Here is a 27,385-nt window from a genome sequence, read left to right on the forward strand (position 1 = left end):
ATTGGATATGATAGAAGCAACTCAATACCAACACCAGCAAAAGTCTCCATTTCAAGCTGTGAGCTGATCTAAACATTCTGGAGAACAATTTGCAACTATGCCCAAAGGGCTACAAAAATGTGCGTACCCTTTGCCCTAGCAATATCACCTCTAGGGTTGTATGCCAAAGAAATCATAAAAATGGGAAAAGGTTCCACATGTACAAAAATATTTATAGCAGCTCTCTTTGTGGTGGCCAAAAACTGGAAACCAAAGGGATTCCCAACAACTGGGGAATGGCTGAACAAGTTGTGGTATATGAATGTAATGGAATACTATTGTGCTATGAGAAATGATGAACAGTCAGACTTCAGAAAAACCTGGAAAGACTTATATGAACTGATGCTGAGTGAAATGAGCGGAACCAGGAGGACATAATACACAGTAACAGCCACAGTGTTTGAGGATTGTTTCTGAGGGACTTGTCCCTTCACAACGATGCAAGAACCTAGAACATTCCCAAAGGACTCTTGAGGTAAAGTGCCATCCACATCCGGAGAAAGAACTATGGAACTGGAATGCAGAATGGAGCACAATATTTTCTCTAGTATTATTTTTTGGTTTGGTTTGGTTTCTCTCATGGTTTCTCCCATTCGTTTTAATTCTTCTGTGCAACATGATTAATGTGAAAGTGTGTTTAATAAGAATGTAAGCATAGAACCCATATAAGATTGCATGCCATCTCTGGGAGGGAGCGGGGTAGAAGGGGGAGATAATTTAAAACGTATGGAAATGATTGTTGAAAACTGAAAACAAATAAATTAATTAAATTTTTTTTTGTCTCCATTTCATCAACTATAAAATAAGGGTAACTTGCCAGAGCTGTTGCAAGGATCAAATGAGATAATATTTAGAAAGCCCTTAGCACAGTGCTTGCCACATAGGAACTTAATTAATGCTTATTCCTTTCATTTTCCTTCCCAGTACTACAGTCTTAAGGGAAGGAGATGGGAAATAAACAATCTCTGTTACCCAGGGACACCAGGCCTACCAGGTTCCCATAGTGACTCTAATCTCCATTTTCTTCTCAGCTAACACAGCTGTTACCCTAGTTCAGGCCCTCAGCACCTACCTATCCCTTGGACTATTATCATAAATAGCCTTTTTCATTGATCTCTCTGCCCTAAGTCTCTCCAATTTATTCTCCACAAAGTTGCTAAAGTAACATCTTAAAGAAAGGTCTGACCACCATGTAACTTCCTTTCTCAGTCAACTCCACTGGCTCCTTTTCTATCTCCTCAAGGATCAAATGCAAATTCTCAGTGTGGGGCTTAAATCTTTTTACACCAGGCTCCAGCCTACCTTTCCAGGTTAATTACATATCACTCCTCTTGCCCTACTCTACTGCCCAGCCAAACTGACCTACTTAGTGCTCCTCAGCATCATTCAACCTCCTATCTGTTGTCTTTGCCCAGGCTGCCCTGAATGCCTGGATTGCACTTGCTCTTCTCTACCTCTCACAATCCCTATTTTCCTTCAAAATTCATTTCTGGCGCTATCTCTCACATGAAGCCTTTCTGGATCCCCACCCCGCCTCAGCTGCTAATGCCTCTGCCCCTGAGAAATTCCTTCGATTTCTTGTGTTTTTATTTTGTGGTTACTGATCCATGTATAACAGTGATTCTCAACCTTTTTTTTCATGACGCAGAATTACTCTTTGGGGCAGTTAAGTGGTGTAGTAGATACAGCACAGGGACTAAATTCAGGAAGATAGAAGTTCAAACCTGACCTCAGAAACTTACTAGCTATGTGATCATAGGCATGTCACTTAACCTCAGTTTCCTCATCTGTAAAAATGGGGAAAACAACAGCACCTCCCCCAAGGTTATTGTGAGGATCAAATGAGATAATAATTGTAAAATGCTTAGTTCAATGCCTGGTCCATATGTTAGTTATTACTGACATTATTGCTATTAACTTGCCATGAGGGATCTTGGCATACTATGGGACAGCTGGAAGACTCATATTCATTTTCATACACTTACAATTCAAAGTTACGTTCCACTTAGTCCTAACCCCTCCTTTTACAGTATAAAATATGGAAGATTAGCAAATATTGAAGACCAACAGATACTTGCTCACACAGATAGTAAGTACTTGCTTACACACAGATAGTAAGAACAACAGTCAGAATTTGAACTCAGGACTTCGTGGCTTCAAATTCAGTACTGCGGAGCAGTGGTAGGAGTATAGGACTTGGAAGTTGGGAAGACCTGAATTCCAATCCTGCTTCAGACATGGTGCAACCTGGGAAGTGCTTAGCATCTCAGCCTCAGTTTCTTCATCTCTAAAATAGAGATAATAATAATACCTGCTTCATAGAATGACTGTGAGTCTCAAGTGAGATAACATATATGGACATTTTATAGATTTTAAAGCACTACAGATATGTTAGATATCATTATTATAAGAAAATGAAGAAGGAAGAAAATACTTGGAAAAGTGAGCCACTCTTTCTGCATGTTTTGCAGTCCTTTGAGCTTTTCTGTAGCCAAGCAACTGCATATTTAGTGCATCTGACTACTTTGTTGCAACAGGTATTAAATACTAAGTAGTAATTGTTCCTCTTTTACCCAGGAACCCTGAGGGTCTTCTACTCCCAATATGATTTTTTTTTTTTAATTAAAGGAGCCATCCCCTGAGCAGCTACTTAAGGAAGCCTGTTCATTGAATGGGTGTATGTCACTCAAAGTGAGAATGCTATAGGACCTTAGCCTGAAAGGGTCAAGGTCTCCCATTGCATCCTGGACCATCTCCAGTCTTCCTGATGAATATCAGGCCACTGGACCCAGATGGCTCTGGAAGAGAAAGTGAGGCTGGTGACCTTGCACAGCCCTTCCTCACTCAAATCAAAGTCAACTGCGAGTCATATCATCATCTTGGTGTCATGGTCCTCTTTGAGAATGAAGGACAAACACAGCAACAACCATAAGGACTGTGGGAGTAATGGAAGGATCAGGCATCTGAGGAGGGGCTTTGTAAGAGAAATCCCTCATTGCAAAACCTTTTCTGAGGCTTGATTGTACCATGGCCACTGAGTTCCCACGAACAAGGTCCTGAGTAAGAGGTGTCACCTGATTACATAGTCTCTGGTGTTATGGGGGACAGGAACTAAGAGCATGGTCCTCCTTCCTGTGGCTCCCATTCAGGGGTGTGCTAGAGCCAAATTGAATCAATTCCCTAAAATGGATTGTTAATTTCTAATATGAGTATTCACACTGCAGAAGTCAGGAAACACTGCAGATCTGAGCTTGATTGATTATTTTCTTGATTGTCTAGATGTAAGAAAGTGATGAAGAAAATGCAGAATAAACTTAAACGTTTGTATAATGTGCATACATTTTGCCAAGGCAGCCAGTTGTTAAATATTTACCATCAAATCACTGCTCTCATTGGAGGCACAACTGGACCATGTCACTAGTTCCTAAAAGAATTATAGTGTCAAAGCTGGAGGGGATCTTAGAAATCCTCTTACACAGAGGTTTTTAACCTGAGGTACACAAATTTATTTTTAAAAAAATTTTGATAACTATTTTAATATAATTGATTTCCTTTATAATCCTATTTTTATACATTTAAGAACATTATTCTAAGATGGAATCCATAGGTTTCACCAGAAATACAAAAGGAACTATGACACACAAAAAGATTAAGAATCTCTGATCTAGCACAATCCTCTAATTTTATAGCTAAGGAAACTGAGGACCAGAGAAAGTAAGTGATTTGCCCAACTTCACAGTTAATCAATATTTAGCACCCCTCTTGTAGCTTTGACATTTTGTAGAAAATAGCCCAACAAATGGGTGGCAACAACTTAAGTATAGAATATTTCCTGTTACGTGGATGTTATAATAATAATGCCTGCATTTTCAACTTTACACGTTCCTATGAGATAGCTTGATGTAGTGGAAAGAATGTTGGGTTTAGAATTTTAAAAAGTGAAAGTTCAGTTTCTCTTTTTGAGGCTTCCAAGCTGTTTGAGCCTGGGCAAGTCACTTGATTACTATAGGTTTCAAGCAGCTTCTCCAACTGCCTGAGCTCTCCCTTGGTTTTCAGAGGGCAGCCCCAATAGAGAGGTTAATAGTAGTATAGTAAGCATACTGTACAGTGCCTTCACACCACCATCGGACGTAGTGAAGGGTAAAATTTAGGTTAAAAAATGTTTTAAGAATTTTATTTGCTAAACAATATTTATGGTACTGTAGATTTCATGTGTTATAAAAAGTGAATATTGTCTGAAATAATTTTTTATTGAGATGTTAAAACAAAAGGTCATAGAATTCCAGGGGATTACTAGTGAGAAAAAATGTTTTGCATGTTACCAATTTTATTTTGTGTACTGCATTTTATGGGTTATTTCATGGTTACTGTGTTAGGAAGAGTGCATATTATTAGAGTTAATGTTTTGTGATAAAGAATTATATGTAAGAAAGTGCGTTTTTAGCAATTTCTAGTGAAAGAATACAGTTTTTGGTAGTCACGAGTACTTAACTTATTTCCCTTAGGTTTAATGTATCAACATTTGTTTTTTGACTTTTGTACCATTTTCTGGAACATTTCTCCCTTGAAAGTTGAGGATTGATTGTATTTATATCCCCAGCACTTAGAGCATGGTAAGTGCTTAATCATTAAGGCTTTCTCATTCATACATTCATTCATTCCTGGGAATTCTCATCTTATAAGTAAGATGTGTCTACTTCAATTTCCTAATTTATAGTTTTCTTTCCCTCTGGGTCCCTCAGTTCCTCCTTTCTCCTTTGGAATTGGGATGGTCCCTTCCCATTAAAGATTTAAAAATCAGGGAAGAACTCGAGGATATTATGCTACCTTTTCCATTCCCAATTCAATGGGACAGGGTTGGAGTCAGGCACCTTACAACTCCAGGACACAATCTTCCACTCCTCCCCCTTTTATTAGAGAGCCACACCAAGTCAGATTGGGGAAACTGGTTGAAATGTCCTCTGAGTTTCTTGCCAGAGTTAGAGCATGAACCCATGCAACCTTTGGATTTTCTATCTTCTTTGACCTTCCATTGGTTCATCCTGAGGAAATGGTTTTGTAACCTGCAGGTGTGAGGTCCTTTTTTCCCCGTTCTCCAAAAGAGCCTTATGTTTTCCAAAGGAGAGACAGATGGTATTTAAACACTTCCATCAGGTCCCAAATAAAATCTCATCAGGAGGCCTTTTCCAATTCCTCTTAATAACTTCCTGTTTATCCTGTGTATAGTTTATACATGTTTGTTTGCTTGCTGTCTTTCCCATTAGATTGTGAACTCCATGAAGTCAAGGGACAGCTTTTTACTTTTCTTTGTAGGCTCAGTTCTTTGCACAGAGCCTGGCACCTGGTAACTATGTAACAAATAATTGTTAACACAAGATTCAAGTCAAAGACAAGGAAATGTACACATTTTCTCAGGCTAGTATAATTCAGGAAGGCTTCATGAAGGAGTAGGGACTGGAAAGAGGTCTTGAAGGATGGTTAAGATTTGGTTAAACAGACAAGTGAATCATAACTTTGCGCCAACAGGACACTTGCTAGGGTGAAATCCACATTCAAGAATTCAGGTTTGTTGACCCAAGATCTGGGATAAGCTTCTCAACACCTTTGAGCACTTGCGGCACTCCCTCGTCCCCATCACTGAGAAATCTCATTTCTCTGCCTTATAGAAGTACATCTCCCCAGATGTCTGACAGATGTCTGGGAGGTGGCAGCTCTATGTTTAGCCTTAATTTCTTTCTTTCTCTTCCATGAAGCCAGTGTCAAATTTTTCAAGGTTGGCAAGGACACAGAAAGATACATCCAATTAAATAGTATCATGTAGAGAGGGAAAAAAATTGGCAACAGAGAACCATAAGACCATAAGTGTGGGGAGGGAGCCTATAAATTAGCTAGTCCAGACCCCCTATTCAAAGCATGAATTCCCTCTTCCCAGGCCTCAGAAATACTCTTCTTATTAGGAGAAAACTTTGATGTAGCCTGGTGGCTAGATCATACTTCACTTAAAGCCAACAAATAAGTTTCTCTCCTGCCTCTTCAGATATAATGAAAGATCTTTTAAGAGAAGGGATGCTTGGTTTTTGTCTTTGTATTTCCAATGGTAAGTGGTCCAGTGGTTAGAGTGTTGGGCCTTAAGTCAGGAACACATAATTTTAAATCTAGCCTCAAACACTTACTAGTTGTATGATGATGGGCAGGTCACTTAAGTTTTGTCTGCCTAAGTCCCTTCAACTTTAAGATGGGGATATTAGCACCCACCACACAGGGTTGTTATAAAAATCAAATGAGATAATATTTGTAAAAAATTTTGGACAATCCTGCACAGAGTAGGTGCCTAATAAATGCTTATTCCCTGCCTCCCTCTGCCCCCAGTGTCTAGCACAGTGATTTGTACACAGTAGAACTTAATCAACATTTGTCGTTGATTTAAATCCTTACTCATATTCTATGACACACACTCTGCCCCCCCCGACTGTGTATTGTCCCCCTTCACTCACATCTTGTATTTGTCATAGTCCCCACCATCCCTCCTACATACCATGGCTAATATACAGTTATCCTTTCCACATCATGACTTTCCCCATAGTGGTGATATATCACAGATTGGCATAAGAAATTAAATGGGAATGTGGGGGGAGTTTGGTGGAAGTCACAGATGAAACACAAAATCTAGCAGGCAATGCAGAAAAAGTTTAGAAACTCAGAAGTGCACAAAAAAATATACATACATAGTGTATAATATCAACATGTTTTATCTTTTAATACCATAAGAATTCAGAATTCTTCTCTGATACAAAGGGAGGGCCAAACACTTTTATGCAGATTTTTCAGTTCTCAGAGACTCTGTGCCCTTCACCCCCAACAATATGAAAGAGATAACTGTATACTCTCATATTTCTTCTCATTCTCTATACTCCCAATTCTTCCATCCTAAGAACCAGTATTTATGGGTTCTCTGAGAGAAGAGCACTGTGGTATAGTGGGTAGATGGCTAGCCTCAGAGCCAGAAAAATCTGGGTTCAAATCTTGTCTTGGTCACATAATGGCTGTAGGACCTTGGGCAAGTCATTTGACTTCTCAATGGTCTAAACAAATCCTTAAAATCAAAAGGTTTAATTTAAGAAAATTTAAAAAAATTTAAAAAATTAAAAAAAATATAATTTAAGAAAAGTTACTGATCTGCCTTACTAGAGGGAGTTTCCTTATCAGGGAACTCCCTATATCAATGAAATGACAAGCCTAGTCCATATTCTGTCATTTGAATAATTTCCCTAGGTTTTAGCATAAGGTTTGATAAAAATCTCTTATGCTGTTCTTGTATAGAAGATGAAGATATATGGGGCGGTAATACTTCAATTTGATGGATTCGGAACTGGTTGAATGACTGAAGCCAAGGAGCAGTCATTAACATTGACAGAGATGGAAGTTTCCAATGGAAATCTTGGTCCTGGGCTATTTAGCATTTTTATCAATAGCTTGAATAAAGTCATAGAGGGGATACTTAACAAATTTGCAGATGATACAAGTTGGGTGTTAGAGTCAAGATACAGAAAGATGTTGACAACCCAGAACACTAGACTGAATCTAATGGGATGAAAGGTACTAAGGATAATTGTAAAGTATGACCCATAGGTTCAATAAATCAAAGTTATAAGTTTAAGATGAGGGATATATAGTGAGATACCAGTTTGTCTGAAAAGATCTGGGGGTTTGCAAGCTTACTGAGTCAATATTTTATTTTTTATATTTATTTCTATATTTTCTAGAAATAAAGCAAACTGTCTTTCAATCTACTCATCCATCCATCCATCTACCTACCTACCTATTCATCTATATATAATTAAGTACAAAAGGTGTTTCTAAGGTTCTGAGCAGAGTCATGGGATAGTGGATTAGCATTCCCTTCCAAATAAAGGAATGATAATGTTGACTTAATTATCAATCCTTGACCAAGAAGTAAAGGAAAGATTATCCATGCTTTGCAACTGGAGGACAGCTGGCAAAAGTTGGTCCTGTCTAATGTCCTAGGCAGTGGGCAGTGGAATCCTGAGGTTTGACTAGTTATAGAGGAGTGAGACATATTTGAAGTATTTGCCTATCATTAGGTACTTCAGGAGGTATTTGAGTTCACTCTTACTGGAAATCTCCAAATAGGCTGGATAAATATATCATATAATTAATGCTTGGCAGTGCCTGGCACATAGTAGGCTCTTAAATATTTATTGAATTGAATTATTGAATTGTTGACATGAGACAGGCTATATGATTACTCGTCCATCACATTAGAGAGGTAATTCTTTTTTGGGTATCGGTTGGACTAGATGTACATTGAGGTTCCTTCCTACTCTGAAATTCTGTGATTCTATAATGTAGTTTCTGGCCATGGATTGCCCTTAAATATCTGCATGGCCTTAAGTGACTTCCCTGTAAGTTTCAGGATCTCCCTCTATATAGTCAGAGGGGCTGAACTAAATTATCTATAAGACCCCTTCTGGTTCTAACATCACATTATTAAACAGACCAGGAACTTTTGTCTCACCAGTCCTGAATACAAAACTACAGAGATCCCAGGTACCCATGATTTAGATATACTGAACTGAACAGAACCTGATCCTATAACTTTTCATTATCACTTCCTCAGTGTGGAGTAAGGACTCAACCAAAACTAACATGTAGTTGCTGGGTTTTCCTCATGACCTCAAACCTCTCTCCTTTGGCCCATCTTCCCAAAAGAAAGAGTCAACGCTATTTTAATCCTTCCCTCCTCCACTAAAAAAAAAAAAAAGTATCGCCTGGCCTGGGGAGCCACACCCTTGGGTCTCCTGCCCCACCTAACAATCCCTTCTCTTCCTTTTCTTCCACTGTGACTTCTGGAATCCTCCCCTGTTGCAGTCCAATGGAAAGATGCTTCAGTTTAGAGTCAGAGGATCCAAGTTCAGATATTGACTCTGCAACTTATGGCCTGTGTGACTTTGAGTGTGTCATTTCCTTGTTCTGTTGCCAGTCAACTCTTCCAGGCAACAGTTGGGCAGAGTAGAGAAAGAGCATACTTTCCTTCCACTAATCAGCTCTGAAATCTTGGACTCTTTTCCTAAACTAAAGCAAGATCCTATTAGAATATCTCACCTCTTAATGATTGAGAAAATTCTCATTTTTTTCCAGTCAAGCCATGAACAGGAGGTGTACATTTGTCTGATGAACACAACATTTTTTTCAAGTCAGAGACTTGTCAGCTTTCAACTTCAAAGCACTCCTGTCTGTCATATGCAAATTAGATGCTGAGAAATAGACCGATGTAGTCATCTTTACACAAGTAGGTACCTTGTCTCTGCAAGCTGCTTTCTGAAGTGATTTAATGTGGGATTTGTTTTTTCCTCCAAATATCCAACTTCATATTTTTGCTGTTGTGTATTTTTTCACTTAGCAAAATCGTCAAAATCTGGAAAAAAATCCATTTACACAAATCTGAGGTTTGGATTAGATGGTTGCTAAGGTGTCTTCTGGCTCTAAACCCGTGCTGCTTAATATTTTTCTTTCACATTCCTTCCATTATCTGGTGCTCCCTGAAATTGAACTTTCTTCTGAAAGTTGACATCTTTCAACATCTCGTCTGAGACTGGTTGCTTTTTCTCTCATAACCCCTGACACACAGGGCCAGGAGTAGGATTTGGGATAGTCTTTGGCTCCTGCTTCCACTTTCAAACCATCCCTCTGCCACCATCACTAAGCTATCACTTCTCTTTATTTAAATTCATCCTATCCTGCTTAGATCCTTTAAGTTGACATCTATTGACCTCCAGGTCTTGACCTCTTCTCTAGGTCTTCTTCACCATTATTGGCTGACATTTTCTTCTCCACCACAATCCTTGCCATTTCAAATACTCTGACCTCCCAGTACTTCAACTCTCATAACTCCTGTCTACAGCTTTCTTGAACAACACACAGAGTGATAAAACCTTGGATGCCACACACTCATACATGTACATATCCCTTTCTGCTCAACTGACTTTGTGTCAGGTGCCAGAATTCCTAATGATGACTTGGGGAAGAGGTGAGGTGGGTATCATAATGAAGTCACAGTTCTACCTTTATGTTCAAACTCTCAGCTGTCTTTATTCTTATGAACAATACTTGTTCTGTACCTCAATGTCGGTTTTTAACTTGGTTGGTCTCAGCAACTGTCTGGCATCATGGTCATTCCTATGCTGCCAGCTCATCTGTTCGCTCTTCTTTGAAATCCATGCTATCCATTGGCATAATAATGTAATCATCCTGTATCCACGCATATTCTGTTATTGGAAGTGAAATCTTAGGATCTTCTGCAGGGCGTGACAATGTTCTGGTCGGTCACCGAGGTCACATGCTTTGCTTCAACTCCCAGACTCCACACTCATATTCAGCCTCACTGACTATCTCACCATCTAATCTCACTGGGGCACACTCACTCACTGTAACTGCAGGCTGTTGTTTTTCTTCCTCTCCTTCCGTGCCCTCCGCTATCTCATGCATGTCTCTACTGCTCCCAAACCACCAAGCTATATACCAGCCCTATGGCTACTTTCTGATGCTCCTAAATATCCTACTTGAACTTGTAAATGCTTGCTCTAAATCCCACCCCCATCCACCCCAGGAAATGGAAAGGGAACTTTCTGCAAAGACATGGACTGCTTTCTCTTTTTGCCTCTCTTTCCCACAGTATCCAAAGCTTCCAGTATCTACTATAAGAAGACACATTTGATGGAAAGAATTATTTTATTTCCCCAATATCCCTAGGCCCAGAACATTGTCACACACTGCCCAAGATCCTAGGACTTCACTTCCAATCAGAGGGTATGCATGGGTGCAGGATGATTACATTATGATGACAATGGATAGCAAGAATTTCAAAGAAGAGGAAAGAGAGATGAGCTGGCAGTGTAAGAATGACTGGGATGCCAGACAGTCTCTGAGACCAACCAAGTAAAAAACTACATTAAGGTGTAGAACAAATATTATTCACAAGAATAAATTCCCAAATTCGAAATGATTTTAGAAAGTTATTAGGTCATTTGGTAGAGAAATAGAAAGAAGGGATGTCTACCTCCCCAAACCTTTGTGAGATTACATTATATAGAGTTCAGACAAGGGCATAACAACATTTGCCTGATTGACCTTACATATAATTTCCAAGAGAAAAGCAGCTTGAGGTGTAAATCAGCAGGTAAGTCAATCAAATTTGGGGAACCCAAAACCAAGTTTTGGGTGGACCCAAAACAAGACCTGAGGGGACCCAAAACAAGCTCTAGATGGGACCTAAACATTCCTTACAGTCATTCACCTTCCCTAAGCAGGGCTTCTTAAACTTTTTCCCCTGTGACCCCATTACATAGTTTGGCAGTGGTCTTCCTGGTTTCATGACCTGAGGGCACGAACAGTACAAAGTGCCCATGCTTTGTGTTCAGAACTAAGTTATCCCATGCAAAATAAGCAAGAGTGGCAGAAACACCTTGGATTCAATATGTATTTTATTTTAAATTAATTTTTGGTTGTTGCAAGTTCAGAAACCTTTTACTATTGCCAAATTTTTTGCATCTACATATGGGGTCATGATCCACAGTTTAAGAAGTGCTGCAAAACATCTCTAAGGTCAATCTGATCTCTACAGTAAGCTTTTTGGGTTAAACAATTTTCTAGTCACATAACGCTAGGTTCAAACAGTATTAATAAATGGTAAATAATACTACACACAAGTATGCTTGTTAGAGGTACCAGTTGAGCTATGTACTGACTGAAACGTTTTTTAGTAGTTGTTTTTGAGTCATAACAGTAAAATTATCTGTGCTTATGGTTGAAACCCTTCCCCACCCCAGAGATTTATTTTGAGGAGGTTGTTTCCCAAATACATTGTAAGAATGGGAGTGAAATTGCCCCCGACAACAATTCAGGATTGGGTGTTGAGAGTAATTTATTCCTTTACTTTACAATTTGGTCTTGATTAACTATTTTGTGCGTTCATCCTTCATTGCCGAAGAAGACCATGCCATCAGAGAAATGATGATATGACTTGTACTTGACTTTGTTTTGAGTGAGGGAGGGCTGTGCAGGTCACCAGCCTCACTTCTCCTCCAGAGCCATCTGAATCCAGTGACCAGATATTCATCAAGATGACTGGAGATGACCCAGGATGAGGCAACTGGGGTTAAGTGACTTGCCCAAGGTCACACAGCTAGTGAGTGTCAAGAGTCTGAGGTGAGATTTGAAACAAGGTCCTCCTGACTCCTGCACTAGTACTCTATCCATTGCATCACTTAGCTGCCCCTGATTCTCAGATAATCTCATAGGGAAGACCCTAGAAGAAAGGGAGGCCTAGAGGGACCTGGAAAGACTGCACAATGTAAGCTGAGTCCTGAAGGAAGTCAGGAAAGCCAAGAGGGAAGGACAGCATTCTAAGCCTGGCGGACAGCAAGTGAAAAGGAACAAAATTGGAAAATGAAGTGTCCCATGTAAGGAATAATAAGAAGCCTGGTGTTGCTGGATTTTAACTTTGTAGGAATTGTATTGTCCTCTAAAGAGGCTGACTCAAGGGTAAGGGGAGGCATGGAAGGATCTGTTTCAGTATTAGCTGGGAATGAGGTAACTTAAGTAACTATGAATTTTTTAAATTAGATTAAATATTTTACTATTTCAATGATTGTTTAATTTTAACGAAATTCAAGTTCCTTGCCTGGTTTGTTAGCATAGCAAAAAGTCAGTGTAGTGTAGGTTAGAAGTTGCCACCAAAGCTAGTTAAAGTCAAAGTCAGTGACTTGCCAGTTGAATTAGATTATAATCATTTAAAATATTCTGATATTTGAATCCCAAATCATGTGAATCCAGAGATAAGTTGTACACAGATTTCGTTAACCAGCTATGAGCCTATACTCTATGATTATTTCTGTCTGCAAATAATGAGATCCATTTGTAAAGTCAAAAAGATAACTAAAAAGAGGAAGTCAGAGAGGACCTAAGCAGAAACTTTAAAATGGCAAATGGGAAATAATGCATTACACACTAACACACAAGGACAAAGAACCTTTGAAATTTGGATAAACTTAGTCAGTCAGTGGTCAAGTTCATAGACAGGTCTTAACAAGCAAGTGTTGGCAGGTGAGCTGTCTGGCATTATGGGAAAGTCTAATATATGTGTGTAATGACTTGTTTACAACACAATACTATACAGTTACATGATGCAATTTTTTTATTAGTTTATTTATTTTTAGTTTTCAACATTTGCTTCCATAAGTTTAAAATTTTCTCCTCTCCCTCCCCAAGAGGCATGCAATCTGATATAGGCTTTACATATACGTTCCTATAGAACATATTTTCACATTAGTCACGCTATACAGAAGAATTATAATGAATGGGAGAAACCATGAGAAAGAAAAACAAAGAAAAGAAAAACAATAGTTTGCCTCTCTCTGCCTTCAGACTCCATAGTTCTTTCTCTTGATGTGGATGGCATTTTCCATCATGAATCCTTTGTAATGAGTACTTGCATTTCTGAAATGGGCTAAGTCTATCAAAATCAGTCATCACACACTGTGGCTGTTACTGTGTACAATGTTCTCCTGGTTCTGCCTACTTCACTCAGCACATGATGCAACATTTTGTCATCAACATTTCAATGCATATTTTTTTGAAATTATGCAAATTGCAAAAAACCACCAAAAGGTTAAAGTAGATTTTCAGGGGGCCACTGAGTTGAATTTCTTTTTCTTTTATAAAGTATTTTATAATACCTTTTTATAAATAAGATATAATACCTTATTGTAAAATTTGGGTTGATATTATGCAATACTATATATATATGTATATATTTTATACATTTCTGAGTTTCTAAACTTTTTCTATATCATTTGCTGGCCTTCACATATCTTCTGTGGCTTCTGCAAAACTCCCCCCAAATTCCCATTTAATTTCTTATGCCAACCCATGATATATCAAAACTGAAATGGAGAAAGTCACGATGTGGAAGGGACGACTGTCCTTATGTATGTGTGGTATCTGAGTTGTATTTCCCCACAAAAAAATAAAATAAAATAAAGTGAAAATAGTATGCTTCAATCTGAAGAAAAAAAAGAAACTTGAATAAACTAAGTTTCGGACAAATAAATGGAAGTATAATTTTATACCATAGGTAACTCATAGTCTCAAGGAAATATAAATGAATGAATATATGACTTGGGCCATTTCATGAATGGTGTGGCCATAAATCGTTTCTAAGAGGAAGTGGGATACATCTAAGATTCAATTCAGAGAAGATACAACTGTATCCTCTCAAGGCATATCCCTTGGGATGCTTCTCTGTACAACATCCCCAACCGGTGGCCATCCAGTGGCCATTTAAATGCTTCTAGTGGTGAGAAACTACTTCACAGTCCATTGCTGGACAGTTCTCATTATACTCTCTTTAAGGGGTTCTTAATTTTTCTTGGGTCATTGACCTCTTTGGCAATCTGGTAAAAAGCCCACAAACCCCTTCTCAGAATAATGTTTATTTTTAATTTTTAAAAATATTTTAAAATATTTTTTCAAATATACAATTTCAAAATTACAATGACGTGATCATGTAGCTTTCTTTCTCCACTCCCTTGCCTTGTCCCTCCCTAGAGATGGCTATAATATTTTTGAATGAATAAAATAAAATGTACAAGAGATAGTGCAGTGGATAAAGTATCAAGTCTGGAGTCAGTAAGATTCATCTTCCTGAGCTCAAATCTGGCCTCAGACACTTACTATGTGGCTCTGGACAAGCCATTTAATCCTGTTTACCTCAGTTTCCTCATTTGCAAAATGAACTGGAGAAGGAAATGGCAAACCAGTCCAGTATCTCTGCCAAGAAAACCCTAAACAGGGCCATGAAGTGTCAGACACAATTGAAACAGCTAAACAACAGCACAAATGGCAAGCTAACATTTAATATAGTACTTACTATGTGCCTGGTATGTGCTAAGTGCTTTAAAAATATTATCTCGATCTTCACAACAACGCTGGGAGCTAAGTGCTATTATTATCCTCACTTTACAGATAAGAAAATTATACAGAAGTTAATATAGCTAATAAGTGTGTGAGGTCAGATTTGAACTCAGATCTTCCTGAGTCTATTCCACTATGCCAACATTTTATTGAAATGAAGATGTAGGGTGTTCTTGTTTTTTTCATCGAAGTTTACAGACCCAATGAAATCTATCCACAAACCTGTGGCAGGGGTGGGGTGGGCAGAGGTGCATGTGGCCATGGATGGCAGGTTAAGAACACCTGGCTCAAGTTGTTAAAGTATCACTTGAAAGCTGAAGAAAAAGAGGAAAAACCTTTCAGAACCAAAAGAAATGAATTTCAATGGTGGAATTATAGACACTATTCCAGATAGGCTCCTTGTGTTCCTAAAACCCACGTCAACCTCAACCAAAGATCTTATTCAGGAAGCTGGCTTATGCTAGGAGGCAAGTGACAGGTAAAGACAAATGGTGGAGTAGAGAGAGTTCTGAAGTTCCTGGGGGACCAAAGTAAACCTACTTCTTAGAAAATGAGGGAAAAGAGGCAGAGGATCGAGCTAGAGCTGAGAGGAGACAATGGCCAAGCTATATTTAGCGACTCTGCTAGCTTGGGCAAACATCACATAATGTATGGCACAGAAACTGCCGTTGGGTCAACTTTTTAGACCAATTTAAAGAGAGGGCAAGAAACCTTGGGGAGAGACCTCAGACTTCTGGACACAAGAATGGAGACCCTGTAACTCCACTTGCTGTCAAGGACACCTCTAACAGTGGGTTGGATCAGATTGGAAATGATCTCACAAAGGGGTGGTGAAGGAAGTACTATTTGGTAGCCTCCCATTTTATTTCATTATTCTTAGTAATTAGGTATTAAGCTCAATTGTTCCTACCTACAGAGAAAGTACAGGTACAGTCAGGCTATCTAAGACTTAGTGCCCCAGGGGCAAAGATCTGACTGAGACATACATTATGTAAGTTGAACCAGGCTCTGCCTACCTGTTCGACCTGGGGCTGCTCAGCTGTAGGTAGTCTGAGTTCTCACATGGCATCCCCACCTGTATAATGGTTGTCCTGAAGACAACTAGTCTGGGGAGCAGATGTCACTGAGCATGCTTGATAACCATCAGAATCTAAATCAGACTAGGCTAAAGGGCTGAATCTGAAAAGTGACATTTCATAGAGATTCAGGTAAAGCCTTATACATGAGTTTTTTAAAAGATCAGATGTGGAAGTTCAGCAGAGATCACAGATACATGGCTAGGTAACAGGTAGGGCAAATAAGATCCCTTAGTTAAGAGACTACTGACTCCAAGTTGCTGATATGACCCAAGCACCAAAAAGGTCATGTGATAATGTTAGGCTGCATTGAAAGATTTAAAGAGGAATAGTGTCCAGAACCAAGGGAATGATGACCCCTCCCCTTACCCCCACCAATTTCTGCCCTGATCAGAAACATCCAGAAAAGTATGTGCATTCCTAGAATGGAATTTAAAAGAGGGAATATACCAACTGGACCATGTCCACAGTAGGGTGACCAGGATAGCAAAGAGACTTAGAGCCTGATGAAGTAAATTCCTATTCTATTTGGATGCTGCCTATTTCTGTCAGGCTAGAACTAATCCCTATATTTTCTTTAATTATAATTTCAAATAGTGTGGATTCAGATACACATGACCATTTCATGGTATTCATTATTCATGCTAATCAGAATCTGTGTCAGTTGATGGAAATGGGGATTTTTAGCTTGGAGGAGAGAAGATTTGTTGGGGCAGGGAGCATAATTATTTCAAGGATGCTCATGGGGAAGGGAAATTGGACTTCTTTTTGTCCCTAGAGGCCAGGACTAGGAGAAGTGGGTCAAAGTTGCAAATTCTATTTTTATAGAAAAAAAATACTTATTGATAATTAGAAATGTACAAAGATAAGATGATCTCCAGAGGAAGAGGGTTGTACATCACTGAAGATTTTAAAGTAGAGGCTGGAGGATCACTCACTCAGAATATTGTGGAAGGAACCCTTGACCAGGTATGATTTAGATCAGGGGTGAGGAAACTTGAACCCCTGGCCTTCTAGATCCTTGGGTGTGCCCTTTTGACTGAGTCCAAGTTTTACAGAACAAGTTCTGTGAAGCTTGGATTCAGTCAAAGGGTCTCACTTAAGGACCCAGAAGGCCACATGTGGCCTTGAGACTACAGGTACCCTACCTCTGATTTAAGCCAACTTCTAAGATCCATTTCAGTGGTGAGAGTCTGTCAATCTGTGGTTCAGAGTATGATGCTATGGCTGACTTAGCTTCAGGAGATAAGGGGCATGTGTGTGGGCAGGATGGGAGGACATAAACTCTAAGGAAAGTCTCTTCTCCCTCTAAATCTGTCATCCTATGATTCTATGAAATGTTTTTCAGTGGTATCCGACTCTTCATGACTCCATGGACTATTTCTTGGTAAAGATACTGGAGTGGTTTGCCATTTCCTTCTCCAGTGGATCAAGGCAAACAAAGGTTAAGTGACTTGCCCAAGGTCATACAACTAGTAAATATCTGGGGTCAGATTTGAATTCAGGTTTTCCTCCCTCCAGGACCAAGACTATCCACTGAGCTACCTAGCTACCTCTAATCAAGCAGAGGTTAAGTAACTTGCCCAAGATCACACAGCTAGTGTCTGAGATCTTATTTAAATTCAGGTGTTCCTGACTCTAGCAATGGAGTCACTTAGCTAACTGTGAATTGTACTCAACGCCATTTTGCAAATATTAGTTAAGTACCTACTCTGTCCAAGGCAACAGGGAGACAAAGGCACAGGTAAATAGCCCCTGATCTGAAGAAGGTCATAGACTGAAAGCTGAATCCTCAGGAAAGAACCCCAAACGAGGAAAGAGGGAGGGGAATGCCATTTGGTCACCTTAAGAGTTCATATTTCTAAAGCTCTTCATGAAATAGCATCCTCACAATACGAAGTGTTTACCTCATTATCCCCATCTTATAGAAGAGAAAAACTGAGGCCCAGAGAGATAGTCACTTGCCTACAGACACACGTATCTTTTGGCTCCCAGTCCTGTGTTGTCTCTCCATATTAGATCTCTTCCTAGAAAGCAGAGCACTCTGGTCTGGAAACAGGGCAGGAATTAAAGTGATGAGGCCATATTAGGACCCCAGAAGGAGAGGAGAGTCATAAAGAAAGAAATTAGAAGGAGATTCCCCAAAGCATTAAGCCCTATTCATATCATGGTTCCTCAGATGATGGACTCAAAGACGAAGAACAAGATTAGAGAGAATGTGGTCCCATTAGAAGTCCTATTTCAGTATAACATCATAGTAGATGTCACTGGGGTTGGGGAGAGATGGAGAGAGGGGAAGGAGGGAGAGGGAGGCAGAGAGAGGACAAGGGGAGGAAAAGGGGGAGAAAGAGAGAGAGAGAAAAAGAGAGAGAGAGAGAGAGAGAGAGAGAGAGAGAGAGAGAGAGAGAGAGAGAGAGAGAGAGAGAGACTGTGTTCTCATTTCTCTCTCCCAACAAATCCTCATTGACCACATCCTTTGGATGGTTAGAGAGTGAGACTTTCTCCATCTTCCTTTTCTATTCCTCTCATTTGGGGAGGGCTTAGACCCAGGGGCCTGCTGTTCTTAGTTAGCTCCATCTGCAAGGGATCATGATAGTCTAAGCTCTTTAGTTATAGGGGAAATATTTTGCCCTAGATTCCCATGGAACTCTTTTCTTGGGAATATTAAAGTTTTACACGCAAAGAAAATCTTGTAATAAAATTATTTCCTTCTCCCTCTCCCCTCCTCCTTCCACTTCCCATCAAAACCTATTAATCTTGAACTAGAAGAATCTGTTAACTATTAAAAAAAATAAAAACTACTCAGAGTTAATCCTTAGTAAGAATAGACCTGCCAGGCTTACAAACTAGAGTAGGGTGGGGAAGAGAGAAGGGACAGGAAATTAAGAAATGATGATGGTTTTTGTTTAGAGGAGAAGAGAGGGAAGGAGAAAATGAGGCAGAAAAAACTCTACAGGAGTTTAGATTTAATGGCTGGGGAACACTGATCAAACTTGCCTGGCCTCCTAATCTGGTTATTGCTGGCCAATCTGCCTCTGGTAGAAGTTTCTATCCACATCACTGACCCTTTCCCTCAATGCTTTCTGAGCTAATTCACCATCATTTTTCCTACTCAACTGTATCTCCATAGAGCTCAAGACTCATACCATCTGCCAGATCTTGTATCCATTTCCCAAATCTATGTAATATTTCTACTATTTTCTCCTGGGTTAAAAAAAAAGAGTAGAAGGTAGAATTATATTTCCCAAGATGTTTTTCTGACAACCCCAATATTTGCCCATGGAGTCTTTAGCACTGGTGCCATACAGAGGGGGTGTTACACCAGAAATTCCAAGTAGATGTCATTCAAACCTGACCTTATTTAAGAATATTCTGCCTGGAAGACATACTACTATGTGTGGACTCCATTGCAATGGTGGGAAGAGAGTTTGGATGGAGAAGGGAAGAATTAAGAATGGAGGAGAGGAAGTAAACAAGAACATTGTTCTCACCTATCAATAAGTGACAAATGTCATGTGAACACCCTAGCAATGGAAGGATTCTTTGCATTTAAGCCACTCTGTGCCTTGGCCTTGTGGTCTCATCTACTCTCTGTTAAAAGGATGACAGTAACTGAGGTTTGTTTATTCAGTACTTTTAGTTGTGTGAAGCTCTTTGTACTCATTACATGATTTCAGTCAGTCAATCAATGAGCATTAATTAGCCAGTCAAATAGCATTCATTAAGCACTTATTATGGCCCAGGAACTGTGTTAAGTGTTGGGGGAGGGGGAGAGAGAGAGAGAGAGAGAGAGAGAGAGAGAGAGAGAGAGAGAGAGAGAGAGAGAGAGAGAGAGAGAGAGAGAGAGACTACTCTAGAAATGGTCATAATCTGAAAGAAACAACTATGTGCAAACAAGATACATATACTATGTGTATATATATATATATGGTAAATTGAGATAATCCCAGAAGGAAGGCATTTGGATTAAGGAGAACTGGGTAAACTTTCTCATAGAAGGCAGGATTTTGTTGTGGTTTGTCCTTTGTTCTTGAAGAGGACCATGACATCAGGGAGATGATGATATGACTTGCAGTTGACTTTGATTTGAGTGAGATAGGAATGTGCAAGCTCACCAGCCTCACTTTCTCCTCCAGAGTCATCTGGGTGCAGTGGCCTGCTGATACTTGAAGGAAGTTAGGGAAATTAGGAGGCAGAAATGAGACAGGGGAGTTTCCCACTGGCATGGAAGAATGCCAGTGAAAATGCCCAGAATCTAGAGATGAAGTGTCCTGTATGAGGAACAGCAAGGATGCCAATGGCACTGGTTCACCAAATGAAGAGCAAAGAGTAAGATGATTGGAAGGGTGGGAAGGGGCCAGGACTTAGAATATCAAAGAAAGGATTTTATATTTAATCGAGGAGCTGATAGGGAGTCACTGTAGTTTATTGAGAAGGGAGGTGAAATGATGAATAATTTATGAAATTATGAAATGGGGGCAGGCATAGCCTGGTTCTTTGAGTACTCTCCAGGAAAGACCATGATGACAGTGGGAAGTGAGGGCTGTAATCACTTTAATAAGGCACAGAGGATATCAGGACAAATGGTACAGAAAGTGTAGAGACAAACGGCAAAAAGGGTCCAGAGGCAGAGAACGTGAGGATAGGGGATGGAGTGCTGGAGGAAAGCAGATGATGATGGGGAAGAGGATGGGGAGGGGAGAGGCAGAAAGGATCACTCACAAAGCCATGGATTAGAGTTGGGAGCACTAGGGAGCATGGACCAGCGGAGATGGAAGAAGGCTCAAGGACAGAAGTTTAAGGTCTTGTTTTATAGGGTTTTGGTGGGGAACAGAATCTGACTTGTGTCATTCTGGGGTTAGTTCATTAACATATCCAAATCATCTCCAAGTTGTCAGGAAAACTTTAACATTAACAAGGCAACATCATCTCAAAATCATCATTGCCCTTTTGCCGATTGTGCTGGCCTTTACTGCAAAGGTTTGGAACTCTCCATCACAGAGCCAAAAGACCTGGATAACAAAGTCTAGATGGTTTCCTCTGATTCAGCATGTACTACCAGCATGTGATTTTTGATTAATATATGACAAAAATTGTAAATTAGGTTCCTTTGTACATGACTTTGAGCTTCCTCTTTGCAATCTTACTTCCTGCTAATGCCACTTTGTACTAGCTATCTATAAACTTACTTACTAGGCAGACCAGAAGAGGGGTAGTCAGAGGAATGAGCACATGATAACAATCTTTACACAGAAGGTGACAACACCTGTACTTTAGGAAAGTCAGTTTGACAGCTCACTGGAGGATGGTTTGAAGTGGAGAGAGACCTGAGGCAGAGAGATCAACCAGGGGGCTATTGTAATAGTTCAGACATGAAATCAAGAGAGCTTGCATCAGGGTGATTGCAGCATCCAAGGAGGAAAGGGGACATATACTAGAAAAATTAAGGAGGTAGAAATGACATGATCTAACAACAAATTAGACATGGGAAATGAGAGAGACAGAGTGAAAGACAAAGACACAGAGAGATAGACAGGGACAGAGACACAGATAGACACAGAGACAGACAGACAGATAGACAGAGACAGAGACAAAGAGAGGATTTGAGGATGACATCTAGGCTGATGTTACCAGTTTCTGTTGTGTGATACACTCAAAAAGGAAGTTGGAGGGTTTTGGGGGGGAAAGATAATGAGTTTAGTTTGGATATGCTGAGTTGAATTTGTCCGTAGGACATCCAATTTGACATGTCTATAGGCAGATGGGAATAGAAGATCATTGGAACCATGGAAGTTGATGAGAGTATCTCATGTGAGTCAGGAGTGAAAAAAAGAAGTAGTAACAGAAGGCATCTGGGTGATAGGAGATGAGGAGAAGGGGAAAAGAGATGGTTGGATTATTAAACCATAGGAACTGAGCCTCAGGGACCATCTGGTCTAATTTTCATTTTATAGATAAGGAAACTGAGGTCCAGAGAGTGGAAGTGGGCTGCTAATAAGTGACCATGCTAGAGTCAGCTTCCTGACTCCACTTCTACCACTCCTCTAAACCTGGAAAATGTTTTTATAGTTGTATTTATTCATGCTCAAGAGGTCAAGGGAATCCAGAAGTTTATTATCTGGTCACCATAAGAGTTTACATTTCTAAAGCATTTTACAAAGTACATTCTTACAATAGGCCTGTGAGACTAGCAGTGCTGATGTTTTTAATTCCTGTTTTACAGATGAGGAAACTGAGGCCCAGCAAAGTAGAATTGCTTACCCACAGTCACATAGCTAGTAAGTGGTGGAGTTGGGAGTCATGTTTATTTAAGAAAACAATAAGAACTTCAGGAAGAGATAGAAACAAATAAGGCAATTTTATTACTGTGCTCAATTTAATATGTATATGTATATATTTTAACATATAACAGAACTTCAGTGCTCACAAACAACCACATTTATGATCTGTGCAAATTGAAATATCCATGTTTGTTTATATTTAAGTTTATAATAAAATATAAAATTTTTAAACTTTTTTTAAAAAAGGAAATGTCTTTATTTCAACAAGGAATAAATAAAACAATCCTAGCACAGCCCCAGATACAGGATAGGCATTCAGTGTCATACACTCTTCAACAATTGATTAATCCTTATTAAATGCAGCTTTAGAGCTGACAGGGACCTCAGAGGCATCTAGTTCTATGTTCCCACTTTACACAGGAGGAAACTGAGGCCCAGAGATATTAACTGACTTTCTCAGGGAACTGGATCAATTTGAATTCATTCTCCAGTTGATCGTACAGAATATTCAAGCAGAAAGTAATTGTAAATAATTGACGTTTACTATCATTTTAAAACTTTTTACATATATCACAAATCAAGTAATAAATATTTATTAATTATAAATTATTATAAATGACTAATATATCAATACTTAACAAGTATGTACTATGTGCCAAGCACTGTGCTAGTCTTCAGGATACAAATACAAACACAAAAAAGTCCTCATGGAGCTTACCGTCTATTGGAGTGTTATGACATGTTCACAGATAAGTAAATGCATGATATCAATAAATCCATATGGGAAGGAGAAGAAGGTAAAAACAACTGGGGAAACTGGGAAAATTCTTTTTTAGGAGATAACAATTGAGCTGTGCATCTTAACTCATATAATCCTCAAAAGACCCCTGTGAGGTAGGCACTGTGAGTATTACTGTCCGAATTTCGTCAATAAGGAAACCTCAAAGGCCATAGAGCTGTGATATCACAGATTTAGAGCTAGAAGACAACTTAGAGGTCATCAGGCTCAATATCCCCATTTTACAGATGAGCAAACTGGGGCCCAGAGAAGTTACCTGAAGCCTTTGGGTTCTTTGCCTAGGGTCACACAGCTTCTGAGAAAATGAGGCAGGATTGAAACCCAGGCCTTGCTGACTCCAAGTCTATTGCCCAATCATCTAGTACAGGTCCTAATTTCATGGATGGAGAAACTGATATATAGAGAGGTAAAGTGACCTGTCTGTCCAATAATCACACTTTTTTTTTTTCTAGACTCAAAAGACTTTCAAATAAAGGAAAATTCAAGAGGGATTAATGACAGACACAAAAAGTCTCAGTTGGTAGCCATAAATAGGGAAAGGCTCAACATTATTAAAATAAAAAAATAAATAACATGAAAAGTTAAAAAAGAAACAAGAAATATACAATATCAATAAATACATTCCAATAAAGAAAAGGGGGCCACAAAAACATCCTATCAAACCACAGTACTCAGCCATAGGAACTGAGAGCATAGGACCATTCCATGATCATGAATCATGAGAGGGAATAAATAATCAGGTTATTATTCCATGATGAAGGAAAGAGCCCTTCGGAACCAGCTCAATGAATGTTATTGAGGGCTGAAACCCCGATGGAGGGATGAACCAAAGGTGGTCATTTTTTCTTCTTATTTAGTTCTTTCCATCCATCTCAGGAGGATGTCCAGCTCTCCCAGAGCCTTGACCACAGCCTTCTGACCATCTAGCTAAAAGAAACCAGAAAAGTCTCTGGTGAATGCCAAATGATAATGACAAAAACTTTTCTAGAATACTTCAAATATTGAATTTGAGGGGACAGGGAAGGGATTTCATTAGTGATATCATTGATGTGGAGATAAAATGTAAGCTCCTGGGATTGCTTCATTCTTGTCTCTGCAGCCATAGCATATGGCATAGTGCCTGTCACACATTAGGCACTTAATGTTTGCTGATAGATTGACTGGAGAATTCCCAGTAGATGTGGATAGAAAACTAGATGATGCAATGGATAGAGTAAAGGGGCTGGAGTTAGGAAGATCCAAGTTCAAATCTAGCCTCAAACACATCCTATCTGCGTGACCCTTGGCAAGTCACTTAATCTCTCTTTGCCTCAGTTTCCTTAACTTTAAAATAGGGGAAAATATTACCATCTACCTCATGGGATTGTGGGGATCAAATAAGATAATACTTGCAAAGCTTAGCACAGTACTTAGCATGTAGAGTAAATGCTCATTTCCTTCTCCTAATTATATTCTTAAAGAGCTGCCTGAGACAATTAGAGGTAAAGTGACTTGCCCAGGGTAATATGGGCAGTAGAGAGGTATGTCACTTGCCAATGGTCATAGGATCATAGATTTAGAACTGGAAGATAACCTCATAGCTCATCCCATTCTGTAAAACCCTTGTTTTACTGATGAGAGCACACAGCTAGGAAGTATCAAATGGAGGATCTGAACCCAGGTATCCTGTTTCCAAACCCATCACTCTTGCCATTACATCACTTCATCAGCAATTACATCAGATAGAAGCAACCTTTGTCCTCCTCCTCCCCAAGTCTTCCTCCTCCTCCTCCACTCACTCCTCCTAGGTAGGTCCCAATGGAAATTGTGAGCAACATATTCTGTTTTCAGCCTCCTTGTGGAAGCTTTGAGAACAGTCTATTCTCAATAGATAAGCCACTTTGGGTTGTGTTTCTAAGACAGGGGTGAGGCTGTGGGATGAGGGTTGGGGTAAGGGATTACATCTCTAGTTTCAGCAGTTGGACTGGAAGCTGTCAATATCTCTGTGGTGATTTTAATGGTACCCCTGTCCTCTTTTCAATTTGAAGACAAGAAAAGTGATAGAGAGGCTCTGGGAGCTCCTTCCCAAAGGAACAGTCAGCCCTTGCAGAACTTAGAGAGGTAAAGCCTTGCTTAGAGGAGAGGAAAGAGAAACCATCACCTCTAGAGACCCCTTGAGATTCCAGGAAATTCTATAGCAGTGAAACTGTCAGTCTTTTTATGAACTTAGCCCAGGAAAGAAACCTAACCTCACCAGGGCCAATTAGGTATTTTACCTCCTCAAAGTGACTCAGAATATGGGTGTATTTCTCCTTTGCTTCCTCCCCACAGTGGCACATCATGTGGTCATGCTGTAAGGGATACAAACAAGGATATATTTCATTAGAGAATGCTGTCAGAAATGGTACGGGTGAGCATTGTTTTTGCTTCCTCTCTAGGGTCCACCTCTAGCCATGAAGGTACTTTCTTCCTCATGACAAATCCTTTTAGAATTTCTCCTTTCTGATTCTCCAGAACCCATGGGGTAGGGGGAGAAGCATGAATAACCTGCAAAGTGCCAGACTTGAGATTCAGCTCTTTACTTTTCTGAAGAAAGTGGGCTCAGCTCACCTCCCAGTCCCCTGTTGATCCTCCCCTCCGCTCCTCCCACCACAAGTCAGATCTCCCTAAATGACCCAGTCCTATTCAGATTTTGGTCTGTTTCCTGTGACTCAACCATATGACATCTTTATGATACCAAAGCAGTCAAGGCAACTACTGATTGCTTGCATTGGATACAGGCTGCATTAATACATGATACTGTGTACCACCTAGTAAAGGAGTATGAGTAGATTCTTTGAAATCAAGAAACCTGAGTTACTGCCCTGACCTCCCCTGCTATCTAGCAGGGTACTGGGAGGTGAGCTGAGTCCACTTTCATCAGAAAAAGAAACTAAAGAGCTGAGTCTCTAGGATGCCACGTTGCTGCTTCAGCTACCTCATCTGTAAAAATGAAGGTGTTGGTAGAGAAGGGATCCCAAGTTCCTTTAGGCTATATACCAAGATGGATTCTGATATACTGAGACCTTTACTCACACAGAGCCGAAGCTCGTTCTTGATTCCAAGAAAGGAATTGGCGATGCTGCTGACTTTCCGGCGAACATGATGATTGGATGTCTGGTAGTTTTTGAACACTCTGTCTAGGTAGAACCTCAATAAATGTCGGAAAAAGCAACACCTTTCTGTGGGCTGGAGGAGAAAAATGAAGGGATGGGGTTAGATATAGGAGGATACATTGGATGACTTGAGATCTTGGAATTCCTGATTTTGCACCCCACTTTTCCACCCAGAGCTCCTCTGTGCCAGGTCTATACCTTTATGTCTTGCAAAGCTTCCGAGCTCTTCAAGATTCTGTTGTCCAAATTTTCATCTTCAGCTTGCTACACAGAAGGGAAATCAAAAAGAGTTTGTATTAATGGCTCCACCTAGAGGCAAGTATGGCAAACCCATTCATTCCTTCATCTCCTACCTCCCACCTCCCCTAGACCAAACTCAAAGATGTCCTTTCCAAAAACTGAAACGCGCGTCTTCCTACCCTTGCATCCCCAAGCCCTTGGTGGTATCTCTGTATACAAAATCCAAGAGTTGAATCCAGTGGGAGTATGTGAGTAGCAGAGACAGCACAGGAGAAACTCAGATACCAGCAAAGTGGGACCCCCTCCCCATACACAGACAAACCTCTACATACCACATAGCCTTTAATCTCCAAAAATTCATTCCTTATTTCCTGGAAGTTCATGGATAGGACACAGCTTCCCAAGTGGAGTCTTTTTAGTCCCAAAGAGGGCAACACAAATAGTGAAAACATGGTCGAGAAAAGACATAGAGAGGAAAAGGGGCCTTTCATTTTTGAACAAGAATCTAGGGTTGACTTGGATGAAGAATTTTACTGCAAAAAGAAAGAAAGAAAGAAAGGATATCTCAATTGATTCTCTTCTATCAAATTCCTGGAAAGCTTTCCCCGATGCCGATTCCCTGAGATTTGAGGTCTTTAAATGACCTATCCGGTCCTCGTATATCACTTACTAAAGCAAATCCAGGGTTTTCCGTATGGAGAAGCAGGGCCAGGTCCCAATCAGAGACCTTCTTTTGCTGTTTGGTGGCTCTCAGAATGGGCCCAGTGAAGCCAAGGGGACCTTTATGTTCCCCACTATCCCTGCCCCATCGTCATTACTAAGCAG

The 27,385-nt window shown here is 39.9% G+C and overlaps 1 protein-coding gene across 1 annotated transcript; it reads right to left on the reverse strand.

Annotated features, from left to right (window-relative positions):
- Positions 1-23,890: 23,890 nt before the first annotated feature.
- IL20 (interleukin 20) lies at positions 23,891-27,051 on the reverse strand. Its single transcript, XM_072638597.1, has 5 exons — positions 26,893-27,051; positions 26,519-26,584; positions 26,241-26,393; positions 25,442-25,516; positions 23,891-24,113 (listed from the first exon to the last, which is right to left on the reverse strand). Exons 1-5 carry the CDS (start codon positions 27,049-27,051, stop codon positions 24,036-24,038), a joined length of 531 nt encoding a protein of 176 aa, XP_072494698.1. The 3' UTR covers positions 23,891-24,035.
- Between the last annotated feature and the right edge of the window lie 334 nt (positions 27,052-27,385).

The sequence above is a fragment of the Notamacropus eugenii genome, chromosome 2, assembly GCF_028372415.1.
Source record: "Notamacropus eugenii isolate mMacEug1 chromosome 2, mMacEug1.pri_v2, whole genome shotgun sequence".
In the NCBI taxonomy this organism is placed as follows: domain Eukaryota; kingdom Metazoa; phylum Chordata; class Mammalia; order Diprotodontia; family Macropodidae; genus Notamacropus; species Notamacropus eugenii.